At 44.1% G+C, this 27,904-nt stretch overlaps 1 protein-coding gene across 6 annotated transcripts in view; it reads left to right on the top strand.

Annotated features, from left to right (window-relative positions):
- The window catches only part of SLC20A2 (solute carrier family 20 member 2), a 104,468-nt gene extending 78,877 nt beyond the window's left edge, over positions 1 to 25,591 (top strand). For all 6 annotated transcript variants that reach the window (XM_082680297.1, XM_082680296.1, XM_082680294.1 and 3 more), the window contains 5 exons: positions 1,270 to 1,473; positions 2,755 to 3,322; positions 11,390 to 11,575; positions 12,836 to 12,920; positions 24,127 to 25,591. In XM_082680297.1, coding sequence (XP_082536423.1) covers positions 1,270 to 1,473; positions 2,755 to 3,322; positions 11,390 to 11,575; positions 12,836 to 12,920; positions 24,127 to 24,291 — 1,208 coding nt within the window. In that variant the 3' untranslated portion in view covers positions 24,292 to 25,591. The remainder of the gene's footprint in view (positions 1 to 1,269; positions 1,474 to 2,754; positions 3,323 to 11,389; positions 11,576 to 12,835; positions 12,921 to 24,126) is intronic.
- Positions 25,592 to 27,904: the final 2,313 nt, after the last annotated feature.

Genomic DNA, 27,904 nt, shown 5'->3' with positions numbered 1-27,904 from the left:
ATCTTTACAAATATTATCTTTTCTCATCTAGATTGTAAGCAACTTGAGGTCAGAGATCTGTATGCACACTTTTTTGTTCCTTGCAGTACATAACAAATTTAGTTTTTAAAAATCTATCTTGTATCTGACTATCTAGGTAAGTATAGAAATAGAGGTGATGCTGAGTGTGTTCAGCAGAGGAACCGAGAATGTCTCCATTTCAGTTGGGTAGGTAAGAGCTTAGACATCCGCTCAGGTGAGGAAACAAGGTCATAAATCACCAGCACCACACACCAGATTTGATTAAAAAGAATGCTCTCGGGCTTCCCTGGTGGCGCAATGGTTGAGAGTCTGCCTGCCGATGCAGGGGACACGGGTTCGTGTCCCGGTCCGGGAGGATCCCACATGCCGCAGAGCGGCTGGGCCCGTGAGCCATGGCCGCTGAGGCTGCGCGTCCGGAGCCTGTGCTCCACAGCGGGAGAGGCCACAACAGTGAGAGGCCCACGTACCGCAAAAAAAAGGAACAGAGAGATTCTACTTACTTTTAGAAATCCTTTACTTTCAAAAGAAACCAGGGATTTTTGAAAAGCAGTTTAAAGCTGGAGAGCATTCTTTTTTTTTTTTTTGTGGTACACGGGCCTCTCACTGTTGTGGCCTCTCCCGTTGCGGAGCACAGGCTCTGGACGCGCAGGCTCAGCGGCCATGACTCACGGGCCCAGCCGCTCCGCGGCATGTGGGATCCTCCCGGGCCGGGGCATGAACCCGTGTCCCCTGCATCGGCAGGCGGACTCTCAACCACTGCGCCACCAGGGAAGCCCTCTCTGTTCCTTTTGAGGAAAATGATTTACTTGTTTCCGAAGATTTGGTGGCCTGAAGAAATCTGAGAGCAGTCATTTATTGAACAGAAGAAAACCAAGCAGACTATAACAGTATCTTTGAAGACAAAAAGGATAAACATTTCAGGGATTCTGAGGTTAGTTTAAGAAAATGGAAGGCCAGTCTAGATGGTTGTAGTATTTACAGAATGTTTACCTTGGGAATCAATCTAAGACTGTCTTTTTTGTTGGTCTTGGATGAGATAACTCAGGCCTAAGCCTCCAACTTTCCCTCCATAGCTGAGTTTTCTAGCCTGTGTTTCCCAGATGATTGAACTCTCCACTTTATTTTGTCTAACTTTTTTCTTCATTCCCAAAGTAAGTACATAACAAGTCAAATATTTATTTTTGTATTCATTTGTCAGTAACAAGAATTCTCTGACAGAATTTTCAGTTATGACTCTATTTTCTTCAGGCAAATTACAAAAAGAAAGTGCTTTATCGCGAGTCTCTGATGAAAGCCTCAACAAAATTCAGGAAGCGGAGTCCCCAGTGTTTAAAGAGCTACCGGGTGCCAGGGTTCATGACGACAGCACCGTCCCCCTCACCGGGTCGGCCGCGGAGCCGTCCGGGACCTCAGAAAGCACGACAGGGGGACACCACCCCCGCGTACCATACGGTAAGACCCCGGGGGCTGAGGTGGCGCTGGGCCTGCCGGCCTGCGTGTGGCACTGAGCCTCCAGTGCACACAAGTGTCCCCCGGTTTCTGCTTTGAGAAAACCCAGGCGCTAAAGAGGCCTCAGGGACCAGGCAGTCGCAGAGCAGGCTTACTCGTGTCCTGTGATTTTCCTCCAAGAGCCATTTACCTACAGTCTCCCAGCGGCACCCAGACCCCCCGTACCACCCCTCTGAGTGCCTCACCTGCATCTTCCACGTGCAGTCACCTAACTGCTGGAGATCGGAAGGTCGGTTTATCCAGCTTAATACAAACACCTTCCTCCTGGAAGACGCAGAGCGAAAGCTGACATTGGAACGGGAGGGGGTCCCACTAGAGAATCACAGAAACCATCAGGACCATCTTGGGGGGGCGGTCCTTTGTCCCACAGCATCTCTGGACAGTGATGGGCAGGCACCAGCGTCTGCCTGGCCCACCTCCCTGCAGGGGCACTGGTACCGATTTCCAGGCTGCGTTTGGGACTTGGCCAAAGAAGGCAAACAGACTGCCCACTGATCTGACAGATCCGCCTTTGACTGCCCAGACTGGCCTCTCTTTAAAAAATTGAAGTATAGTTGATTTACAGTGTTGTGTTAATTTCTGCTCTACAGCAAAGTGACTCAGTTATACATATATATACATTCTTTTTTTAAAATATTCTTTTCCATTATGGTTTATCACAGGATATTGAATATAGTTCCCTGTGCTATACAGTAGGACCTCGCTGTTTATCCATTCTCTATGTAATAGCTTACATCTGCTAATCCCAACCTCCCACTCCAACCCTCCCCCAGCCCCTCCCCCTTGGCAACCACCAGTCTGTTCTCTATGTCTGTGATTCTGTTTCTGTTTCATAGATGAGTCCATTTGTGTCATATTTTTAAGGAGCACCTACAGCGTGTATCTCACAGGGGTCTGGGTTGGGTCCCTCTTATATGAAGTTTTTTGTAAAATGAGCTCCTTACAGGGAATCCTCCTTTTACTGCTTCCTAGAAAAGGAGAGAATGCTACCGTGATTTCTGGAAGACGCATTTTAAGAGACCGTAACACCATTTTTTAACTACCATGTTAGTTTTACTTACCCTTTGTTGTATGTTTCCAAGTTTCCTTTTTTATTTGAACCATACTGCAGGGCCTTCATAGTCAAGTTAGAAAATGGAGCACGCGGGAAAAAGCAAAAGCACCCGCCACCCCGCCTTCCCCAGATGACCTCGGCTCTCAGTCTGTCCTCTTGTCCCCCTGCAGGCCGGGCGCTGTCCATGACACACGGCGCCAAGTCGCCCGTGTCTAACGGGACCTTCGGCTTCGACGGCCCAGCGCGCGGCGACGGCCACGTGTATCACACGGTGCACAAGGACTCGGGTCTCTACAAGGACCTGCTGCACCGCATCCGCGACGAGCGGCCGGCGCCGGACGGGGCCCCGCGGCTGCTGCGGCGCAACAACAGCTACACGTGCTACACGGCGGCCATCTGCGGACTGCCCGGCCTGGCCACGCGCCGCGGCGACGCGCCCGCGCCCGAGGACAGCGAGAAGCTGGTGGCCGACGCCGTGGCCTACTCCCGCCGGCGGCTGCGCTACGACAGCTACTCCAGCTACTGCAACGCCGTGGCAGAGGCCGAGATCGAGGCCGAGGAGGGCGGCGTGGAGGTGCGCCTGGCCACCCCGCTGGCCGAGCCCGAGCCGCCACGCGATGACGCAGCGGACGACGAGAAGGAGGAGAAGGACTCGGCCGAGGTCCACCTGCTTTTCCACTTCCTGCAGGTCCTCACCGCCTGCTTCGGCTCCTTCGCGCACGGCGGCAACGACGTGAGGTCAGTGCCCAGGGCGCGCGGGCGGGGCGGGGGGGAGGCGCACGGCAGACACACGGCCACCCTGGAACCTCGCGGGTCTGCACTGCCCGGGTCCACCGACATGGGCTTTTCCCCCACGAGTGTAGCACCCGCATCTTCACTGCACGGATCTTTAAATGAACTAGGTGTGGGGGAAGGTTTGTGTTGGATCGGAGATCACAACACGCGTTATCAGAAGACGTGGGGTTTGAGCCCTGACTCTGCCCACGCCGTTCCAGCTTCCTGCCCTGCCTGAGTCATTAATCAGTTCCTTTTGGTTTTGAGTCAGAGAGAGCAGTACCCGGATTTCCGCCGAGTTGTTCAAGGGTCACCTGTGAATAAGTAGCTCCTGTAGTGTGCCAGACGGTAACACGCGTTAAAGGGAAGAGAAGAGTAGAAAGGGGTGTGGGACCCCTGGAGGGCTGCCGTGTTGGACGGCTGCTCGGGTCAGGAGGGCTCGCCGAGTGACACCTGCAGGGGCTGAGGGCGCAGCCGTGTGCTCGTCTGTAGGAGAACATTCCGGAAGAGGGGACAGCAGATGCGAGGGCCCGAGGCAGGACATGCCTTGGGAGTGGGGGGTGGGGTTCCGGGAAGAGCCACAAGCAAGAGCGTGGAGACGCTCAGGTCGGCGGGTCGTGGAAGCCCCGAATGTGTAGTCTCTACCCCCCCTCACTGGCTGGGCAGCTCCGGACCAGTCACTGAATTTCCCAAAGCCTCAGTGTCCCAATCTGTGAAGTGGGAGTAAAGCTAGTACCAACCACATGGGATTTCTGTGAAGATTAAGTGAGATGCTTTATATAACAAGCTCAAGACAGTGCTCTCCCATAGTCAATATCCCTACATTTTCACTCTTACTATTATTATAGTTATCACACAGGCTAATGTTTCTGTCCAAATCAGGAAAACATGCCGTTGTTGCTTTTGTGTTTTTGCTCAGTTATATGACTCTGTTTTACACTGTCTACCCACGTGCACCAGCGTTTCTGTTCTTTTTAAAAGAAGTCTTTGTGCCAGAGAAGAGGCCTGGACATCTTATGTTCTGCTCAGTGTCGTCTAGGGGTCGCCATGTTATTTAATTGGGGGCACCATGTTCTGTCTCCTCTTAATAATTTTTTTCCTGCCCTCCCCCACCAGCCCACTTCCTCCTCTTTATCCACAAATTCTTTATTGAAAGCCTGGTACTGTCAAAGTGTTATGAATTGGGTCCCTGTCCTTTAGGAGTTTAAATTCCAGTTAAGGAGACAAGAAAGACATACACGTAGAAAAGTAACAACACCTCAAAACAGCATTTAAAGGCCAGAGGAAGAGTCTAGGTGGTAGCTGCTATAGGTGACCAGAGTTTAGCGCAACTGTTTGCAGTTTGGGGGCTGCTTTTGAGGCTTTTGAGCAGGGATATGGTCTGATGAAAGCAAGGTTTTCGAAATAATAGTGTGATGTGAAGAGGGGGCTTCTGTTCCTTCAGGAAGAAGTTATCAAGTCTATACCAGGGCTCAGAGCTGAACCACTTGTAACTTACCCTAACCCTCCTCAGAGCAGTCCTGTGCAGTCCTAAGTGGTATCCTTCAAAGGCAGGGAATCTGAAGCTCAGAAATGTGACTTTCTTGCCCAGAGTCACACAGCTGGAGAGAAGCGGGCTTGGGAGCTGGCTCTTCGTGACTCAGTCTGCAGAGTGGAGGTGGGCTGAGAGCTACAGAGGCTGTTGAAAGCCCATAGGGAGCCTGGAAGTTGTCACTCTACCCTAACAACAGGAGAAAACCGAATGGACTGAAAAATCAACAACTCTTCTTGGATCCAGAAAGGAGAGGAGGACACAGGACAAACCACTGCCCCCAAGACTGGAGGGACAGACAGTCCTGGAAGAGTGACTCACGAGTGGAAGCTGCCATGGAACCAGGGAAACCTGGACTGGAATGATGGACCCTGGAGGTTCAGGGGGACAAGTAGAGAGTTAGAGGCTCCAGGGGACCCATGGTAGGGGGACCCCATGATATTGTGAGTTTTACGTCCAAGAGCTGTACCAGGTCCTCACAGTGAATATCAGGGAAGAGATAGGGAAGAGGGAAAGCATTTGACAGAAGAGAGCGACTGTGTGCTTAACCAGGCCCGCTCCCAGGGGAAACCAGGTCACCAGAGCCCAGCCTGCAGGGGGATTACCACAGCCTAACTGACCTGGGGAGGGGAAATACACTCCAGACTTCCCTCACCTTCCACTTGGGCGAAGGGAAGCACCCACCTCGAGCCATCCTGTCCCACTTAAGGGGGAAGCAGAAACTGAGAAACACTAGTGAAGTTCACAGTCCAGAGGGACAGGCTCACTGAGAGACCGAGACCTCAGCAAAGGACTACAGAAGGCTTCTCCATCCCCAGACCTCACACCACATCACTAAAGGCCTATTTACAGCAGTTCCTTCTACCCAGGAGATCATGTCTGGTTATCAAGAAAAATTTACAAGGCATACCAAAAGGCAAAAAACACAATTTGAAGAGACAGAGCAAAATTCAGAACCAGACATGGCTGGGATGTTGGAATTATCAGATGAGGAATTGAAAACAGCTACGATTCATAGGCTGAGGTCTCTGATGGATAAAGTAGGCATCCATTAGGTGAGCAAGGTTAGCAGAGAGAAGGAAATCCTAAGAAAGAACCAAAAAGAATACTGGAGATCAAAACACTGTAACAGGGCTTCCCTGGTGGCTCAGTGGTTGAGAGTCCACCTGCCGATGCAGGGGACACGGGTTCGTGCCCCGGTCCGGGAAGATCCCACATGCCGCAGAGCGGATGGGCCTGTGAGCCATGGCCGCTGAGCCTGCGCGTCCAGGGCCTGTGCTCCGCAACGGGAGAGGCCCGCGTACCGCAAAAACAAAAACAAAAAACAACACACTTCTAAATAACACTTGGATCAAAGAAGGAATATCAAGAGGAATTTTCAAATATTTTAACTAAATGAAAATGAAAGCACATCAAAATTTGTGGGAAGCAGCAAAAACAGTGCTTAGAAGAAAATTGAATTGAATTGCTGCACACGGACTTTCTCTAGTTGTGGCGAGCGGGGGCTACTCCCGTTGCGGTAAACGGGCTTCTCATTACGGTGGCTTCTCGTTGCAGAGCATGGGCTCTAGGCATGTGGGCTTCAGTAGTTGCAGCACGCGGGCTTCAGTAGTTGTGGCTCGTGGGCTCTAGAGTGCAGGCTCAGGAGTTGTGGTGCGTGGGCTTAGTTGCTCCGTCGCATGTGGGATCTTCCTGGACCAGGGATCGAACCTGTGTCCCCTGCGTTGGCAGGTGGATCAACAAACTATTAGCAAATTGAATCCAACAATGTATAATGAGAATTATCCAGCATGACCAAGTGAGCTTTCTCTGAGGTATGCAAGACTGGTTCAAATTGCATTGAATTCATATATTAGGAAAGAAGGAAGATATAAAATCAGTAAATAATAAATAATAATATAAATAATAATAAAATCAATCTAAGTTTCCAGCCTAGAAAAATAGGAAAAGAAGAGCAAATTAAATCCAAGGTAAGCAGAAGTAAAGAAATAATAAGAATTAGAGCAGAAATAAATAAAATTGAAGTCAGGAAACTAGTAGAGAAAATCAATGAAACAAAAAGCTGATTCTTTGAAAATATTAATGAAGTTGATAAGCTTCTAGCCAGGCTAACTCAGAGAAAAAGAGAGAACACAAATTACTAATATCAGAAAGGGAAGAGGGACATCACTATAGATCCTATGAACATTAAAAGGATAATACTACAAAATACTATAAAAGGAATACTATGAATAACCAATTTGATAACCTAGGTGAAATGGACCAATTCCTTGAAAGACAGAACTGCCCAAACTCACACAAGAAGAAATAGACTATCTGATAGGCCTATATCTATTAAGGAAATTGAATCAATAATTAATAACCTTTCAAAACAGAAAGCACCAGGCCCAGATAGGTTCACTGATGAATTCTGCCAAATATCTAAGGAAGAAATTATACTTGTCTACAAATTTCTTTCAGAGGATAGAAGCAAAAGGAATACTTCCTAACTCACTCTGTTAAGGCCAGCATTACCCTAGTACCAAAACCAGTGAAAGACATTATAAGAAAACTATAGACCTGTATTTCTTAGGAACTTCGCTGAAGGAAAAACTCAACAAACTATTAGCAAATTGAATCCAATAGTGTATAAAGAGAATTATCCAGCATGACCAATGAGCTTTCTCTGAGGTATGCAAGACTGGTTCAGCATTCGAAAATTAGTTAATGTAATCCATCATGTCAATAGGCTAAAAAGAAAAAGTCACATGATCATATCAATACATGCAGAAGAAAGCATTTAACAAAATCTAATACCTATTCGTGATAAAAACTCTTAGTAAACTAGGAATAGAGGGGAACTCCTCAACTTGATAAAAAAATACAAAAAAACTACAGCTAATATCATACTTAATGGTGAGAAACTCAAAGTTTTTCCACTAAGATCAGGAACAAGGCATAGATGTCCCCTTTCAGCACTGCTTTTCAAAACTGTACTGAAAGTTCTAGCTAATGCACTAGGACAAGAAAGGGAGATAAACGTATACAGATTAGGAAAGAAGAAATAAAACTGTCTTTGTTTGAAGATGACATGACCATCTATGTAGAAAATCTGAAAGAACTGACCAAAAAAAAAAAAAAAAAACTCCTGGAACTAATAAGCAATTATAACAAGGACGCAGGATACAGGTTAATATACAAAAATCAATCACTTCCTACATATTAGCAGAGAACAGGTGGAGTTTGAAATTCAAAAACACAATAGTACCATGTACACTGGCACCTTGAAATACTTAGGGATACATCTAACAAAATGTGTACAGGATCTATATGCGGAAAACTGTAAAACTGATGGATGAAATCAAAGAATGGAATAAATGGAGAGATTTTCCATGTTCAAGGATAAGAAGAATCAATATTGCCAAGATGTCCGTTCTTCACATCTTGATCTATAGATTCAATGCAATCCCAATCAAAACCTCAGAAAGTTATTTTGTGGATACTGATAAACTGATTCTAAAGTTTATATGGAGAGGCAAAAAAACCAGAATAGCCAACGCAAAATTGAAGGAGAACAAACTTGAAGGACTGATACTACCCGACTTCAAGCTTGCTAGTAAAGCTGCAGTAACAAGACAGTATGGTATTGGTGAAAGAACAGACAGATAAATCAGTGAAACAGAATAGAGAGCCCAGAAATAGACCCACATAAATATGACAGTCAACTGATCTGACAACACCAAGTGCTGGCAAGGATGTGAAGAAACAGGAACTCTCATTCATTTCTGGTGAGAATACAAAATGGTACAGCTGCTTTGGAAGACAGTGGGACAGTTTCTTACAAAACTAAGCATACTCTTATTGTACCATCCAGTAGTCCTGCTCCTTGGTATTTATCCTGATAAGCTTATATCCACACAAAAACCTGTACATGGATGTTTATAGCAGCTTTACGCAAAATTGCCAAAACATAGCAACCGAGATGTCCTTCAATAGGTGGATTGATAAAAACTGGTACATTTACACAATGCTATTCAGCACTAAAATGAGTTATCAAGCCATGAAATTACATGCAGGAACCTTAAATGCATATTACTGAATGAAAGAAGCCAATATGAAAAGCTGCATACTGTATGATTCCAACTATATGACTTTCTGGAAAAGGCAAAACTATGGAGACAGAAGATCAGGGGTTGGGGTGGGAAGGAGGGATGAATAGGTAGAGCACAGAGGATTTTTAGGGCAGTGAAAATTCTCTGTATGATACCCTAATGATGGATACATGTCATTTATTATACATTTGTCTAAACCCATAGAATGTACAACACCAAGAGTGAACGCTACTGTAAACGATGGGCTTCAGATTCTGATGGGTCAGTATGGGTTCATCGGTTGTAACAAATGTTCCACTCTGGTGAGGGTGTTGATGATGGGGAAGCTATGCATGTGTGGACCAGAGGGTATATGGGAAACCTCTGTACCTTCCCCTCAGTTTTGCTATGAATCTTCAACTGCTCTAAAGAAATAAAGTCTTAATTTAAAAAAAAAAAAAAAGACTGTGGCACCCCCCAGAAAAGTCAGTGCCTGCCTGCCAAGGGCCTGAGTGACGAGAGGGGGCCTGGGGGAGGGGTGAGCACCTGAGTGAGTCCTCAGCTCACATCCCAGTTCTGCTTCCTGCTAGGGACATGACTTTGGCATCAGTTTTCTCATCAGTAAAATGGGAGTGACAATAGCCAGTTTAAGGGGTGGGCCTGAGAACTAATGATTAGCAATAATGTTTGTGATCCCATAGTGGGGAGGCTGGCACAGCTGCCCCAAATTGGTAGCTTATGTTAGTAGCTGTGCTGGCAGTGAAAATGGAAAGAAATAGAGAAAGAAAGGAAGAAAAAAAAGAATTTGTATCCACTTCTCGTGATTTTTCAGTACTTTAAAAAAATTAGGGACTTCCCTGGTGGTGCAGTGGTTAAGAATCCGCCTGCCAATGCAGGGGACATGGGTTCGATCCCTGGTCCGGGAAGATCCCACATGCCGCAGAGCAACTAAGCCCTTGCACCACAACTACTGAGCCTGTGTTCTAGAGCCCGTGAGCCACAACTCCTGAGCCTACGTGCCACGACTACTGAAGCCTGTGTGCCCTAGAGCCCACATGCCACAACTACTGAAGCCTGCGCGCTCTAGGGCCCGCGTCCCGCAACTTCTGAGCCTGTGTGCTGCAACTACTGAAGCCCATGCGCCTAGAGCCCATGCTCCGCAACAAGGAAAGCCACCGCAATGAGAAGCCCACACACTGCAGCAAAGAGTAGCCCCCGCTCACCGCAACTAGGGAAAGCCTGTGCACAGCAACAAAGACCCAACACAGCCAGAAAAAAAAAAAAATTTAACAAATCACACAACCATTAAGATGGCTACTCTAAAAACAAAATAAGTGTTGGCAAGGATGTGAGAAATTGGAACTCTTGTGCACTGTTGGTGGGAATATAAAATGGTGTAACCACTGTGGAAAAGTCTGAAGATTCCTCAAAAAATTAAAAATAGAATTACCATATGACCCAGCAATCCCACTACTGGGCATATACCCAAAAGAATGGAAAGCAGGGTCTCAAAGAGACATTTTCACACCCGTGTTCACAGCAGCACTATTCACAATAGCCAAGACGTGGAGGCAACCCCAGTGTCCATCAACAGATGAATGGCTAAACAAGATATGGGGTGTGTGCGTGTGTGTGTGTGTGTGTGTGTGTATGTGTATGTATGTGTGTGCGTATGTATACACACACACACACAGTGGAATATTCCACCTTAAAAAGGATGGAGGAGCTTCCCTGGTGGCGCAGTAGTTGAGAGTCCGCCTGCTGATGCAGGGCACATGGGTTCGTGCCCGGGTCCGGGAAGATCCCACATGCCGTGGAGCGCCTGGGCCCGTGAGCCATGGCCGCTGAGCCTGCGCGTCCGGAGCCTGTGCTCCACAACGGGAGAGGCCACAACAGTGAGAGGACTGCGTACCGCAAAAAAAAAAAAAAAAAAAGGACGGAAATTCTGTTATATGCTACAACATGGATGAATCTTGAAGGCATTATGCTAAGTGAAATAAACTAGCCACAAAAAGACAAACACCATACACTTGCACTTAAGGAGAAACCTCGCAGAGCTACTCCAACTCAGAGATGAAGTTAAACGGTTGTTACCGGGGGTGGGGCAGGGGCAAAGGGAATTCTTATTTAATGAGTACAGAGTTTCAGATTTCCACGATGAAAAGTTCTGGAGGCCTGTGTCACAACAGTGTGAATATCCTTCACAATACTGAACTGTACACTTAAAAATAGTCAAGATGGTAAACTTTGTTTTTTTAAACCACAACCAAGCAAGTTACTAAATCATTTTTATCACCTGTAGATTACATAGGCAAGCCCCAAATGCGACAGATGGGCTGTTCTCAAGAAGAGAAGTCCCTGCATGTCATGTACAGCGTCATCTGTATGCATGTACGATGTTTGTACAATTAACCTCTTTTTTCCTCCCAGTAATGCCATTGGTCCCCTGGTAGCTCTGTGGCTGATTTATGAACAAGGTGCGGTCCTACAAGAAGCAGTGACTCCCGTCTGGCTGCTGTTTTACGGAGGGGTTGGAATTTGTACAGGCCTCTGGGTTTGGGGGAGAAGAGTGATCCAGACCATGGGGAAGGACCTCACCCCCATCACGCCGTCCAGGTAAGCCGCCCGGGCGGCGCGGAGTGGGTGTGTCTGGACGTCCCAGCGCGGGTCTCTGCACAGCCGGGTCTGCAGCGGGGTCCCCGTGCTCCATCCTCACCCGTCACCCTCATGCACTGCTCAGCGGTGGCACAAGATGAGGGTGGGAATGGGAGGGATGGGAATGGAGGTAGAAGCAGGAAGGGAAGAGAAAAAGCGAATCCACCTGCAGCCACACCCGCACCCTGTTCCCCTCCCACACTCCCACTGCCCTTACCCCGCCTGAGGTCCAGAGAGCAGGCGGGGAGGGAGAGAAGGGCTCTTGGGCCTGCCTTTCCCGAAAATCCTCTGCTCATCAGCTCCACCTGCTGGCTGCAGGCAGCTGTCCCCTGCTGCCCTTCAAGGTTTACTCTACATCCTTCCTTTGCTTCCTGGGCTAAGCCGGCAGGAGGGGTGCCCATGCCCTGGGGTGGGGTTTGGAGACTCCCACGTTGTTTCCTATGGTCCTTCTAGTGTGTATCCTCTAGAGCAGGGGTTCCCAACCCCTGGTCCGCAGACCGGCAGCGGTCCGTGGCCTGTTAGGGACCAGGCCACACAGCAAGAGGTGAGTGGCGGGCGAGGGTGAGCCAGCCAGGGAAGCTTCATCTGCCGCTCCCCATGGCTCCCCGTGGCTCCCCATGGCTCCCCCTGGCTCGCATTACCGCCTGAACCATCCCCCTGTGGAAAAATTGTCTTCCACCAAACCGGACCCTGGTGCCAAAAAGGTTGGGGACCACTGCTTTAGAGCTATTGGTTAAATAACAAATTCACAGGAGAACTTTCCAAATACAGATAAAACTTGAAACTACCTATTGTAAGAGATCTTTTCCCCCTTGAAAGTCATTTTAATGAATGATTCTCTTACAAGATTGATTTGAAGAAAAATTAGTGATCTGAGAAAAAATCCACTCCTTTATGATACGTACACATTTAAAAAATGAGAGCGCAGTTTCCCTGCGCCACTTGAGACATGACAATTCACCGTCTTCGGCTCAGCAGGAATTTCTGACCCAGCTCCTACAGGGTGTGGTTTTTGAAAACATACCGGGAAAACGAGGCTCCTTAGGGCCGCAAGCAGCCTCATGCCAAGCGTTGGTGCCATGTTGCCGCCATGCCGCAGTCCCTGGTTCTGCTGATGCCGTGGGACGCAGTCCACCCAAGGAGCGTCCTGGTGAGGCCTGGGCACCCAGGGCCGGCGCGCCACCGGCGGCGCCCGTGACGCATCCCCTGTCTCCTCCGCAGCGGCTTCACCATCGAGCTGGCCTCAGCGTTCACCGTGGTCACCGCCTCCAACGTCGGGCTGCCCGTCAGCACCACGCACTGCAAGGTAGGCCGGCGCCCGCGCGTCCTGCCCGGTCACCCGGGGCCGAGGGGAGCTCGGGCAGCGCTCGGCACGCGGTCGGTGGAAGAGTCACAGCGGCGTGTCCCGGGGGCAAATCCCGGCCCTTACCGCCAGCAGCGGTTCGGATCGCCTCCCGTCCCGCAGACCTGGCCGCTCCACGCGTGCCCGGCGGGAGCTTGCCCTCCTTCCACATGCCCTGGTTCTCTCGTTGTTTCCACAGTGGGTTTTGCATTGAGGTTGTGCGTCCACGAACCGTGTTTGTAGGCCCAGGGGCCCAGGATTTGACAGGGGGACAGAAGTAGGCAGAAATGGTTTCCATGGAATCGTAAGACACGGTTGTTTCAGTTCTTTTTTCTAATATAAGGTGGTCGAAGTGACTCAATTGCCTTCGAGTGAATTCCGGATGATATTAACCACTGTCATGTGCTCTAGAACTCAGTGGGAGAGGGAATTCCTTGTCTAGTACCTGGGCTGTTGGAGCCACAAGGAACCTTAAAGATGAAGGAAGAGGAAACAGGCCCCGCGAGTTTCAGGGAGTTACCCAAGGACCCCCGGGGTGGGCCAGGGCTGGAACCCAGGCCTTGTAACCCAGGGCTGCCCAGTACCTGGAGGAATTCTAAAATATCTCCAGTGGGCCCCCTGTATACAAATATACCCACCAACAACTTCAACAAAGCAAAAGCGGCTTGCAGATTTCCCTAGGTTCCTAGATTCCTGTCATTCCTGAAAAGCTTGTTTATTCCCACTCTGGGCACCAAGGGTACCGCAGTGACCAAGACAGTGATGGGCTCTCCATTTACACACAGCCTGAAAACTCCAACCAGTGTGTCTGTAAACAAGCACCGCTAAATGTGAAAGGCTTATAAAAAAAGAATGAAATCATGCCATTTGCGGCAACATGGATAGATCTAGAAATGATCATACTCAGTGAAGTAAGTCAGACCGAGAAAGACAAATGCCGTATATCACTTATATGTGGAATCTAAAAAATGATACAAATGATCTCATTTACAAATCAGGAACAGACTCACAGACATAAAAAACAAACTTATGGTTACCAAAGGGGTAACGGAGGAAGAGGGATAAATTAGGGGTATGGAATTAACAGATACACACTGCTATATGTAAAATAGATAAACAATGAGGACTTACTGTATAGCACAGGGAACTATACTCAATATCTTGTAATAACCTATAATGGAAAAGAATCTGAAAATATATATATATGGCTGAATAATTTTACTGTACACCCGAAACTAATACAACATTGTAAATCAATTATACTTCAATTTAAAAAATAAGTACCAATAGGACCACTAGCCCCTAGGTTTCCGTTTCTAATCTGGAAGATGAAAGGGCTACCTTAGATGACTCGTAATATCGACGCTGTCTGGTTCCCCTACTTCTCAGTAATTCTGTTGCTGTTAGTGCCTGGTGATGGACTTAATCTGGAAACACACTCAACTTATTAAGAGGCAAGTCGGAACGCAGCAAAGAATACCACCTTATATCAACAAAAGACCTCATCAGTAGTGAAGACATGGGACTCTGGGCCCCTTGTGATCCAAATAACATAACAACTAAAAACATAAGGCAAAAGCTGTTAGAACTCAGAAATTAATGTGTCTAAGTCTGTGACAAATGAAGAAGACAGAAGTACTTAGGAATATAATGGATTTGATTTATAGCAGTATAATTAATAAATATATATCAAATTTTTATGCCTTCTTGTCAAGTATCATGAAACGTTTATAAAAATTAGTCATAAATTCAGAAGACCATGATAAAAATCACAACTAAATTTATAAAATAAGAACAGATATTCTACACAATCTCTAATCCCAAATAAATTAAACTAAAAATATATGTTGAAAAAAGGAAGTATCCCCTTGGACATTTTAAAATGCTCTTTTTAAGTAACAGTTGAATCAAGGAGTTTAAAAATTATAATCATAGATTTCTTGGAAAAGAGAAAAAAACAAATTGTGTGTCTGTGTGTGTATACATAGGAAACTTATGCTCAGATAAAAATTTATATATTTACATGCTTTAATTGAGCAAAGGGAAAATAAAAGAACCAAACATTCAGATTAGTATTTTATAAAAAGTTCAGAACAATAAAAATTCTCAGGAAACAGCAAGAAGGATATAAAAGCAAAATAAATTTTAAAACAAAACTAGTGAAGGAGAAGGGGAGAGGAAAGTGTTTACTAACAAAATAACATCAAATTCTTAGAAAAGGAAGGGAGGGGAATTAAGTTAGAAAGAAGAAAGTCATCATAACAGATTTGGGAGAGAATTTTTAAATATAAAACCATATAGCTGTATGCTAAGGATTTGAAAACCTCTGTAAAATGAATTATTTTTTGCAAAAATATACATGACAAATAAATGTGATACAAAAAGTAGAAAAAAAGTGGAAACCCTGACCAGAGCAATAGGAAGAAATTAAGGAAGTTCTCCAAAAACAATTCTTCTCACCTGAAAAGGCGAAAAGGAGGAGGCCACTGCTGACTCCAGTTGTAGATGGATTCACTGGCTAATCTTTTCCATCTTAAAAGAATAGATAATTCTCACATTATATGAACTTTCCATAATGTAGGAGAAAAAAAGAAAATAAAACAGGAAACTCTCCAGTTTGGTCTATAAAACATATACTGAATAACCCTAATACCGAAACCTGATTAAAAACATCACAAACAATGAAAGCTGTGTTTACATATGAATGTTGATTTTAAAACTTTAAGATGCTAGTAAATGACATCAACAATATCATGAAAGAACATTTCAGCAGGACCACATTGATCTGGATTATCAGAATGCAGGCTCCGAACAGGGCAGGGCTGGTGCCTGTGCAGGGCTGGCCCCTCACAGCGCTCAACAAATGGGTGTTTACAGACGTCTTCAATAACACACGGCTCAGCGATCCATTAGAAAACAATGTACGGTCATCTGTTGAAATACATGCCAAAAAGACATTTGAAAACCCTAGTGAAGTGAATGATGTACATGAAAAAGGCACAAAGCTTTGCTCAGAGGTAAAAGAAAACCTGAATGTGAGACACACTGTGTCATTGGGTGGGAAAGTCCTCAAACACTAGCCCAACCAAATTTTTCTCATAACTTTCCAAAATAAGGCTAAAGTTAATTTGGTGGGTTAAATTAGCAAGAATATAAAATGATCTACAGAGAAAAGCGATGAAGAGGGAGTAGCCTCAGCAGATAGGAAGTCTACTATAAGGAAACAGGAGGCAGGAGGGTGGGGAGAAGGAGGGCTGATGGGCAGAGAGTTTCAGTTTGGGATGACAAAAAAGTTCTGCAGATAAATGGTGATGATGGCTGCCAAACAATGAGGATCTATATGCCACTAAATTGTATACTTAAAAATTGTTAAAATGATAAATTTTGCATTATGTATTTTACCACAATAATAAAAAATTAGATACTTGTATAAAAAAGTAGATAGACCAGAGATAGAACCTAGTATATATGAGCATATAGTTTGGGGCAGGAAAATTTTAACCAATAATTGAAGTTGAGTAACTGGCTATCACCCTAGAAAAATAAAAGTAGACCCACAGTTCTCAAAATACGTGAACATATGTCTGATGGCTTGATGTTTTTAAACTATTTTAAAATTTAGAATAAAATAGAATTTTATTTTAGAAAATTTAAAATAAATGAGAATTTATCAAATATTCAAGCTAAGGATAAATCACAGAAGAAAAGCGTAGCGTATTATATTGCATGAAATTAGAAACTTAAAAGTGAAAGCAAAATACTGGATTGAGAAAGTATTTGCATTAAATATCAGAGTTAATGTTTATTTAGGGCTTCCCTGGTGGCACAGTGGTTGAGAGTCCGCCTGCCGATGCAGGGGACACGGGTTCGTGCCCCGGTCCGGGAAGATCCCACATGCCGCAGAGCGGCTGGGCCCGTGAGCCATGGCCGCTGAGCCTGTGCATCCCACAACGGGAGAGGCCACAGCAGTGAGAGGCCCGCATACCGCAAAAAAAAAAAAAAATTTATTTAAACACCACATAAACAAATAAGAGACACATTTAGATTCCAATATGTAAATGGGCAAAATACATGAAGAGACTTTTTTATGTTATCATGATGTTATTTTAGCTGGTGTTTATTAAATTGAATTATAGTTGACTTACAATATAGTAGTTCCAGGTGTACAACATAGTAATTTGATATTTTTATAGATGATACTCCATACAAAGTTATTATAAAATATTGATTATATTCCCTGTGCTGTATATTATACCCTTATAACTTATTTATTTTATACCTAGTGGTTTGTACCTTTTCATCCCCTTCATCTCTTACCCTTCTCCCCACCCCTGTCCCTTCTGGTAACCACTAGTTTGTTCTCTGATTCTGTGAGTCTCTTTCTGTTTTGTTATATTTATTTGTCTTATTTTTTAGATTCCACATATAAGTAAAAGCGTACAGTATTTGTGTCTCTCTGACTTATGTCACACAGCATAATACCCTCCAGATTCATCCATGTTGTTGCACATGGCAGCGTTTCATTCCTTTTTATGGCTGAGTAATATTCCCTTGTGCCACAGTACTTCTCCTTTATCCATTCATCTGTTGATGGACACTTACGTTGCTTCCATGTCATGGCTCTTGTATGTAAATAACGTTGCTGTGAATATTGGGTGCACATATCTTTTCAAGTTAGTGTTTTCATTTTCTTCGGAGAAATACCCATGAATGGAATTGCTGGATTATATAGTAGTTCTATTTCCAATTTTTTAAGGAACCGCCATACTGGTTTCCATAGTAGCTGCACCAGTTTACATTTCCACCAACAGTGTACCAGGGTTCCCTTTTCTCCACATCCTTGCCAACATTTGTTATTTGTGGTCTTTTTGTTGATAGCCGTTCTGACAGGTGTGAGGTGATGTCTCATTGTGGTTTTGATTTGCATTTCCCCAATGATGAGTGACGTCAAGCAGCTTTTCATGTGCCTGCTGGCCATCTATACATCTTTTTGAAAAAATGCCTATTTAGGTCCTCTGCCCATTTTTTAATCGGGTTGTTTCTTTTTTTATATTGAGTTGTATGAATTGTTTATATATTTGGATATTCCCCCCTTATTGGACATATCATTTGCAAATATCTTCTCCCATTAAGTAGGTTGCCTTTTCATTTTGTTGATGGTTTCATTCACTGTGCAAAAGCTTTTTAGTTTGATTAGGTCCTGTTTGTTTATTTTTGCTTTTGTTTCCCTTGCCTGAGGAGACGTATCCAAAAAAATATTGCTAAGACCAATGTCAAAGACCATACTGCCTTTGTTTTCTTCTAGGAGTTTTATGGCATCATGTCTTGCATTTAGGTCTTTAACCCATTTTGAGTTTTTGTATATGGTGTGAGAAGATGTTCTAATTTCATTATTTTACATGTAGCTGTCCAGTTTTCCCAGCACCACTTATTGAAGAGATTGTTTTTTCCCCATTGTATATTCTTGCCTCCTTTGTCATAGATTAATTGACCATAAGTGCGCGAGTTTATTTCTGGGCTCTCTCTTCTGTTCCATTGAACTGTTTGTCTGTTCTTGTGCAGTAACATACTGTTTTGATTACTGTAGCTTTATAGTGTAGTCTGAAGTCAAGGAGCATGATACCTCCAGCTTTGTTCTCTTTTCTCAAGATGGCTTTGGCTATCCAGGATCTTTTGTGGTTCCACAAAAATTTTAGGACTGTTTGTTCTAGTTCTGTGAAAAATGTCATGGGTATTTTGATAGGCTTTGCATTAAATCTGTAGATTGCTTTGGGTAGTGTTGACATTTTAACAATATTATTCTTCCAGTCCATGAACACAAGATATCTTTCCATTTATTTGTATTGTCTCCAGTTTCCTTCATCAGTGTCTTCTAGTGTTCAGCGTACAGATCTTTCACCTGCTTGGTTAAATTTACTCACAGGTATTTTATCCTTTGTGGTTTGACTATAAATGGGATTGTCTTCTTAGTTTCTCTTTCTGATAGTTCATTATTAGTGTATGGAAATCCAACACATTTATTTATATTACTCTTGTATCTTGCAACTTTACTGAACTCATTTATTAGTTCTAACAGTTTTTTGGTGAAGTCTTTAGGGTTTTCTAAATATAGGATCATGTCATCTGCAAACAGTGACAGTTTTACTTCTTCCTTTCCAATTGGATGTCTTTTATTTCTCTCTCTCTCTCTTTTTATTTGATTGCCGTGGCTGGGATTTCCAATACGATGTTAAATAGAAGTGATGAGAGTGAACATCCTTGTCTTGTTCCTGATCTTAGAGGAAAAGCTTTCAGTTTTTCACCATTGAGTATGATGTTAGCTGTGGGTTTATCATAAATGCCTTTATTATGTTGAGATATGTTCCCTCCATACCAACTTTGTTGAGATTTTTTTATCATAGAAGGATGTGGAATTTTGTTAAATGCTTTTTCTGCATCTATTGAGGTGATCATGTGATTTTTATCCTTCATTTTGTTAATGAGGTGTATCATGTTGATTAATTTGTGGACATTAAACTACCCTTGCATCCCAGGAATAAATCCCACTTGATCATGGTGTATTATCTTTTTTATGTATTGTTGAATTCAGTTTGCTAATGTTTTGTTGAGTTTTGCATCTGTGTTTATCAAGGATATTGTCCTGTAATTTTCCTTTTTTGTAGCATCTTTTTCTGGTTTTGATATCCGGGTAATACTGGCCTCGTAAAACGGGTTTGGAAGTGTTCTCTCCTCTTCGATTTTTTGGAATAGTTTGAGAAGCACAGGTATTAATTATTTAAATGTTTGGTAGAATTCCTCTGTCAAGCCATCTGGTCCTGGACTTCTGTTTATTGGGAGTCTTTTGATTACGGATTCAGTTTCAAAACTAGTTATTGGTCTGTTCAGATCTTTTATTCCTGACTCAGTCTTAGAAGATTGTATGTGCCTGGGAATTTATCCATTTCTTCTAAGTTGTCCAGCTTGTTGGCATATAACTGTTTGTAGTTGTCTCTTATGCTTGTTTGATATTGGTTGCAACTTCTCTTTCATTTCTAATTTTGTTTATTTGTGCCCTCTCTCTTTTTATCATGAGTCTGGATAAAGGTTTGTCAGGATTTTTTTTGGAAGAAAAACATCTCTGATTTCACTGATCTTTTCTATTTTTTTTTTTTTTTTGTCTCTATTCCCTCTCTGATCTTTATTATTCCTTATTTCTGCTACTTTGGGCTTTGTTCTTCCTTTTCTAATTCCTTTCGATGGAAAGTTAGGTTGTTTATTTGAGATTTTTCTTGTTTCTTGAGGTAAGCCTGTATCACTATAAACTTCCCTCTTAGAACTACTTTTGCTTCATTCCACAGATTTTGGACAGTTGTGTTTTCACTTTCATTTATCTGTCAAGGTATCTTTTTATTTCCTCTTTGATTTCTTCATTGACCCATTGGTTTTTCAGTAGCAGGTTGTTTAGTCTTTTGTTGTTTTGTGTTTTTTTCCATTTTTTTCCCTGTAATTGATTTCTAGTTTCATACTGTTGTGGTTGAAAAAGATGCTTGATACAATTTTAATCTTCTTAAATTTATTGAGACTAGTTTTGTGTGATCCATCCTGGAGAAAGTTCCACGTGCACTTAAAAAGAATGTATATACTGCAGGTTTTGGATGGAATGTTCTGTAGATGATCATCTGATCTAATGTTCATTTAAGACCAGTGTTTCCTTTCTAATTTTTGTCTGGATGATCAATCTATCCATTGATGTAAGTGGGGAATTAAAGTCCCCCACTGTTATTGTATTATTGTCAGTTTCTCCCTTTATGTCTGTTAATATTTTCTTTATATATTTAAGTGTTCCTACATTAGGTGCATATGTCTCTAAATGTTATATCCTCTTCTTGGATTGACTCTCTTATCATTATATAATGCCCTTTGTTATCTTTTGTTATAGACTGTGTTTTAAAGTCTATTTTGTCTGATATGAGTATTGCTACCCCAGCTTTCTTTTCATTTCCATTTGCATGGAATACCTTTTTTCATCCCTTCAGTTTCAGTCTATGGGTGTCTTTAGCTCTGAAGTGAGTCTCTTGTAGGCAGCATATAGATGGGTCTTGTTTTTTAATCTATTCAGCCACCCTGTGTCTTTTGATTGAAGCATTTAGTCCATTTATGTTTAAAGTGATCATTGATAGGTATGTACTTATTGCCACTTTGTTTTCTGGTTGTTTTTGTAGTTCATTTGTTCTTTTCTTCCTCTTTTAGTCTCTTCCCTTATAGTTTGATGCTTTTCCTTAGTGTTATGCTTGAGTTCCTTTCTCTTTGCTTTTTGTGCATCTGTTATAAGTTTGATTTGTGGTTATCATATACATATACATATATATCGTATCATATACAGTTCATATACATCAACCTATATCTACTTGTTTTAAACTGATAGTCATTGAAGTTCCAACACATTCTAAGAGCTCTACGGTTTTTTACTCCTCCCCCACCTCCCATGTTTTATATTTTGGTGTCATGTTTTGCATCTTTATGGAAAGGACAATTTTTATATCTAAAGACTAGAGGGAGTAAAATTGGATATATAACTAAAGTTCAGCCTTAGTAGTAATTAAAGATATGCAAATAAAAGCAACAGTAACACGTTTTGTCGATTGATTAGCAAAAAGAGAACAATTCACAGGATTGTTATAGTGTGCTGAAATTCACAGATTAGGGATGCCCTTGTACATTTACAACTGATTTGGCAGTAGGTATCAAGATCCTTAAATGCATTAGGAGAGGAAAGAGTTCTTTCTCAAAGTAACATTCCATCTGATAACATGGGAAGGGAGTTGGTAAATCACCACTTTGCAACCCCTGTAATAAAGCTTGGATTGCTGAATCTTTAGCAGAAGTTGGGGGGGTGGCCGTGGGCAGTTGGTGAGGAACAGGATATTTCAGTGGTATTAAAATGTTTCTTCATGATTGTGGCAAAATATTAAAAATTGGTGAATTTGCATAAGAGGGGTATGAGAGTTCTTACAGATTTTCTCTAAGTTTCCACATTATTTCAAGATATTTTTAAGATGCCCCCTGTAACTAATAATCCATTTCAGGGAATATTATTTTTTAAAGCCTAAATATAAGCTATATGAATGAGTATATTAATCATGAAATTATTTCTAATAGGGAAAAATTAGAGGCAAATTGGAAATGTTTAAATAAAGGTACATCCACCTATAGGGTGTACCATTTTACATGATACTCAGGAAGTCTGTGAGCACTATGGGAAGATGCTTATTTTCTTAAAGAAAGGAAATAGTAATGTACCCTATTGTTTACAAATAAAGGTATATTTATAAAAAATAGTAGAAAGGAATATATAAACATGACAATAGTGGTGTTTTGGGGCAACCCATTAGTAGTGGGTAATTGTCCACTCCTCTTACATAAACTTGCTATAATACGATTATATTACTTTTATGCTTTTTTAAGAAAAGTATTTTAACAAAGGAAGAGGGCGTAGATAACCTTGAAACTTGAGCACGTTCTCTATGTGTGAGCCGAGCTGAAGTGCGCTGAAGAGGGACAGGCCCTGGAAGGATGGTAACAAGGAGAGTCTAATCTCGGAAACTAGTGTTAGTGGATTTGACCATATTCGAGGACCAGAAGAACCTAGCTAGTCCTTTTGCAGTAGAAAAGTCTCAGTTGGCTGGCGTGTGCTAGGAACTGCTAAGCAGGATAATCAGGTTCGTGCAGTACACTGGTTATAGACAAAGGGTTTACGTAGAATGATCATTTTGATGCCCCTTCGATGGGTTGTTCGTTGCTACCTGGAGATGTATGGAATCGCTGGTTAATCACGGCTTGGGTTGTCAAAATGTCAGATTAACTGCCTTTAAATATGCTGCTGGTTTTGGTGTTCCAGTTTGCTTCCATAAACAAGTGTTGGATTTTATTTTTTCTGTTGACCCCAGAAGAGACCCCAGTTGCTCTTTGAACCTCATTGGCCCCTTCTGACTGAAGTATTTGTGGGTCAGTAGAGACGAAGCCTGTTTCCTGGACATCTTCAGGGGCCACCTCCCAGTGGCCAAGGGCACCGTCAAGGGCATGTCTCTGAGCTTCACCAGAGCCTGAGTGAGGTGTGAGATGCTACAGGATTTGTACTTTCTTATGATTTCCATTTTTAGATACTTAAAATTGTGGGGGTTTCCCTTGTACATTTTCAACAAATCACAAAACGAACTGCGAGTGTACAGAAGAATATCTTAATCCAGGTTAACATTCCGATTTTCAAGTATCTCTATCATTTTGTGAGGCATGATTGACAGATCCAATTATATTTACGCTCCATTTAGTTAATTAATTAAATTTTTTGTGTGTGTGTGGTACGCGGGCCTCTCACTGTTGTGGCCTCTCCCGTTGCGGAGCACAGGCTCCGGACGCGCAGGCTCAGCGGCCATGGCTCACGGGCCCAGCCGCTCCGCGGCATGTGGGATCTTCCCGGACTGGGGCATGAACCCGTGTCCCCTGCATCGGCAGGTGGACTCTCAACCACTGCGCCACCAGGGAAGCCCATTTAGTTAATTTTTTAATCAGCTGAAGTACAAGGACTGCAAGGCAGTTGGAGATAGTGGAGAAAACCAGTTTAAGATCACGAGGCCTCAGCTCTAGTTCTCAACCTGCCGTGATTTACAAATCTCCTCATGGCCCAAACCCTCTGGAAATGTTTTATTCTCTGCAGACTGAGCCACGGGGATTAGATGGATTAGATATTTGCAGAGGTCTCCAGCTCCAACATTTTATGATGCTGTTATTCCAGGAGAAGGATACTTTATCGCCATTTCCTTGTGTACTTATAGCAGGTTCACATACTGTAATAAGCAGTATCATGCCTGGGGAATCTTTAAAACGAGGGCGGTCATCGCTAGTTGATAAGGTGCAGGGGGAATAGAAAACATTTGGTTGGCTAAGCTTCCGCTCAAATAGAGCAGAATACAGGTGGAAAAGTGCATCAGAACCTGAATTCTGAATGGAATAATCCTAAAATAATTGTACCTAAAATCTAAAAAGTATTTTTAAAAGCTTTTACCCAATTTAGGGGAAAGAATTGGGAATCCTGTGATGTAGTTTATTTCTGAGATTAGCCAGTTAACATCGGTCGAGTGTGTAGACTGTGTCTCGCCTCTGGTTTGACTCTGAAACGCCTGTGCCCCTCCAGGTCGGTTCGGTGGTGGCCGTGGGCTGGATTCGCTCGCGGAAGGCCGTGGACTGGTGCCTCTTCCGGAACATCTTTGTGGCCTGGTTCGTGACCGTGCCTGTAGCAGGGCTCTTCAGTGCTGCTGTCATGGCTGTGCTCGTGTACGGGATCCTTCCGTTCGTGTGACCGGTCCTCTTCCAGCCGGTAAACAAGGGATGGGCCGGGCTGCGTGTGGGCGCTGCGTGCTGTCTCCCGCCAGCGCCTCCACGACCCTCTGTGATGTTCCAAACCACACCGTCCACCTAGGTGTAGTCGTCCTCCAGAGCTAACTTGACTACTGTACATAATCATGTGCACTAAACTGGTATCGTGGTGACATAACATGGTGCGGTTACTTATATATTAAATATATATGGTATACATAGAATAATAGGTAGTGCTATTTCAGACATACTCGAAATGGGAGTGGAGACACTTGCCTAGAAGTCGATATTCAGCAAATCTTTGTACATACTGATTTCAGTGGCAAATTTTAAGAACCTTTGAAAAGGAAAGTGTAGATTGGAAAATGGTATTTTTTTCCCATTTAATATACTGTAACGTAAGTGAGATACAGGATGGATGATACCCATTTGGGAAGGTGTATGTGTGTCAGTGTGCTACTGAATACTGGAACAGGAGTTCACAAGTGCTTTCACTGAAGAATTTGTTCATATACTGTGTATTGATTATGTAATATATCATAATTGCTTCTGTAAATACTTAAAACTGTAATTTTTTAATGGTGTGCTTCCCTTATCCTTTTTTGATCAGAGAAGTTTGGAAAGTACCAAAGAAGCAGGGGAATAGTTTGCCAGTATTATATTTTCATACTGTTTGTCTCCCCTTCTCACTAATCCTACCATTAGCCTGGGATGCGGCAGGACCACCATGCTCTGAGCTGCCCTGGAGCAGGGTGTATGGTGAGGCACCAGCCCCCCGCGTGTGTGCACGTCCCACTTCCGGTCCCCCTCCCCGCCACCACGCTGCCACTGCTGCCCCGTGCCAGATCTTGGCCCTTCGTTGTTGTCAGTGTAGAGAAGGTACAGCGGCGAGGACGTGTGACCGAGCACTACATATCAAGTCCAGTTTGAATTTCCGCCCCCTCCTCCCCTGCAGCCTGAAGGATGGACCTCTAACCTCAGACTCGGAGGCAAGTGCTCTGACATTCTGGAAGCTCAGGAGTGGGGAGGGCTGAGCTGTTAGACAATACACTGGACTTGACTTCCTTGAGGCCTTCACTAAGTGGAGCAGCACGATGTTCTGCTGGAGCCCCACTGGCGTCTTCTTTTTAGATAGCGGGAGGAAGTGTGACTAATGCTAGAGCCTGAAACTATGGAAATGCTGCTAAAACTTTTATATTGACAAACATTTTCTCGGTACTTCATTGTGATTTTTCATTAATCAAACATATTACATTTATAATAAAAACATGCCCCTCAAAAGTTTTGCCTCTGAAGTCTTTTTCTAAATGCCTATATAATGTTTCTTATTGAGTTTCCACAAAAATAAAAGCTATAATTTGTTTACTTCTATTTTTCAAATACCTTTTTTTCTCTTATTTTACTACGAGTACATGTCTGTGCAGAAAATACACATGAGGGAGAAAAGGAAAGAATGGCCCGCACAGCCCGGCATCCCGAAATTGCCGTGCGTTCACACACACTGAGCCTTTGGTGATGAGCCGTCTGCCAGGAGAGCTGGTCCCCCATAGGACCTTTGTTAAAGGGACTGTCACACTCTGCTCGGTCTTCCCGCTTCGCTCTTAAGTCAGTCAGACTCAGGGGAGTTGGGGCCACAGCTCACACGTCCAGAGCTGAGGACCCAGCAGGAATGCACGTCCTATCTCCCTTCTTGCTCAAGCAGCTCAAAAACCCAGCTCCGTGAAGCATCAGGAGCTTCAGAAGGAAACTCGTCCAGTCTCTGCAGCAGGAGTCCATCTCCTTCTGGAGCCGGAAAGGTAAGAGGTGAGGAGAGCTGGCCAGGTGTAAACAGTTATCCAACAAAGAAACCTGCCCACCCTGATTTTTAAATGGCATTTTAAGCCTTTCATGTCCCTGCTTTTGTTAAAACCATGCATTCAAGAAGTTCTCTTTCCTCCTAAACTTTGTAAGAAAAATAACAGCACGACACAGTGGCAGTCTGCAAGCTGTGTCCTGGGAGAAAGGCTGCTGTCTCAGCCCCGCAGCCAGGGTGGCAGAGGCCCTGGATGTGAAGTGGGACAAAGGTCACACCCACACTGGGCCCTCAGTGACTGCCTACAAGAGAATCATGTAAGATCTAGAGACACAGACTTAAAGTGAAAGGATGGAGAAAGATATTCCATACAAATGGAAACAAAGACAGAAGACAAGGACATTACATAATGATCAAGGGATTAATCCAAGGTCAATCCAAGAAGATATAACCATTGTAAGTATATATGCACCCAACATAGGCGCACCTAAATCCATAGTGCAAATATTAACAAACATAAAGGGAGGAACCGACAGTAACACAATATTTGCTGGGGACTCGAACACCTAACTGACGTCAATGGAGAGATCATCCAGACAGAAAATCAGTCCAGAAACACTGGCCTTCAGGCCAGTCCATTGCTCTTTATAAAACATTCTATCCCAAAGCAGCAGAATACACACCATTTTCAAGTGCACATGTAACAGTCTCCAGGATAGATCACATGCTAGGCCACAGATCAATTCACAGTAAATTTAAGAAAATTGAAATCATATCAAGCATCTTTTCAGAACACAACACTGAGACTAGGCCATGACTAAGCTGTGTGCAGAGACAAGCCTTCCCCGCTGCCCCTCCCTGCCTGTTACGTGACTGGGATGAGGGCAGAGGAGGGATTCCCCCCGAGGGGAGGGGACGCCTGATAGTCTTTCCGTTGAGTTAATCAGCCTCTTCCTCTAAAAATGCAAACAAACACTCCTCGGACAAGGGACCCTCCCGCATCCGTGGCACCTTACTGTGACTCTTTCACCAGATACTGCACTGTGCAGAGACAGCGGCGTGCAGCTCAGGAGCACCTGGGGACACGGCCTCCCCTTGGGGCAGAGCCTGCATGCAGCACAGGCTGCAGAAGGAGCTCGAGCTCCGGGACAAGGTTCTTGTACTTCATTCTCTGCTTTTCCAAATGAACTGACCTCCTGAGCAAATATGTAAACACATTTGTTCATTTTCTAGAAGATAATTTAAAGAATCAATCTCCTTGTCTCCTCAGAATAAGCTGCACAGTAGAGATTTAAAACCATCTCATCCCTCAGAAAATGGGAGAGTGTAAAGATCTGTGGCATCAGCGAGCTTATTCAAGTACAGAGGGAGGCAGGAAAAGGGCGCCTGGGGGAGATTACACAGGCTCTGCGGGGCCTCACAGGAGGCTGTGTGCAGGCCGCCCCGCCCACTGCCTCCAGGTTCTTCGGGGGGCACCGGGGCGCACGTTCCTCACGGGGCAATGGGACCACACGGGCCGTGAGGGTCCCTGGGACAGTGGCAGAAGAGGGGCCGCTCCGGGCCTGGCCCACAGTAGGGCTCCGTAAACAGGGGCCTGTTCTTCCACTTTTCAAGGATGATTTCCCACAGGAGTGCTCAAAGGGCAGCACTGAATTAGGTGATGAAGAAAAGGAGTAGATTGGGCTTCCCTGGTGGCGCAGTGGTTGAGAGTCCGCCTGCCGATGCAGGGGACACGGGTTCGTGCCCCGGTCCGGGAAGATCCCACATGCCGCAGAGCGGCTGAGCCCGTGAGCCGTGGCCACTG

The sequence above is a fragment of the Grampus griseus genome, assembly GCF_964374135.1.
Source record: "Grampus griseus genome assembly, chromosome: 21".
In the NCBI taxonomy this organism is placed as follows: domain Eukaryota; kingdom Metazoa; phylum Chordata; class Mammalia; order Artiodactyla; family Delphinidae; genus Grampus; species Grampus griseus.
This window is presented reverse-complemented; position numbering and strand designations above follow the sequence as displayed.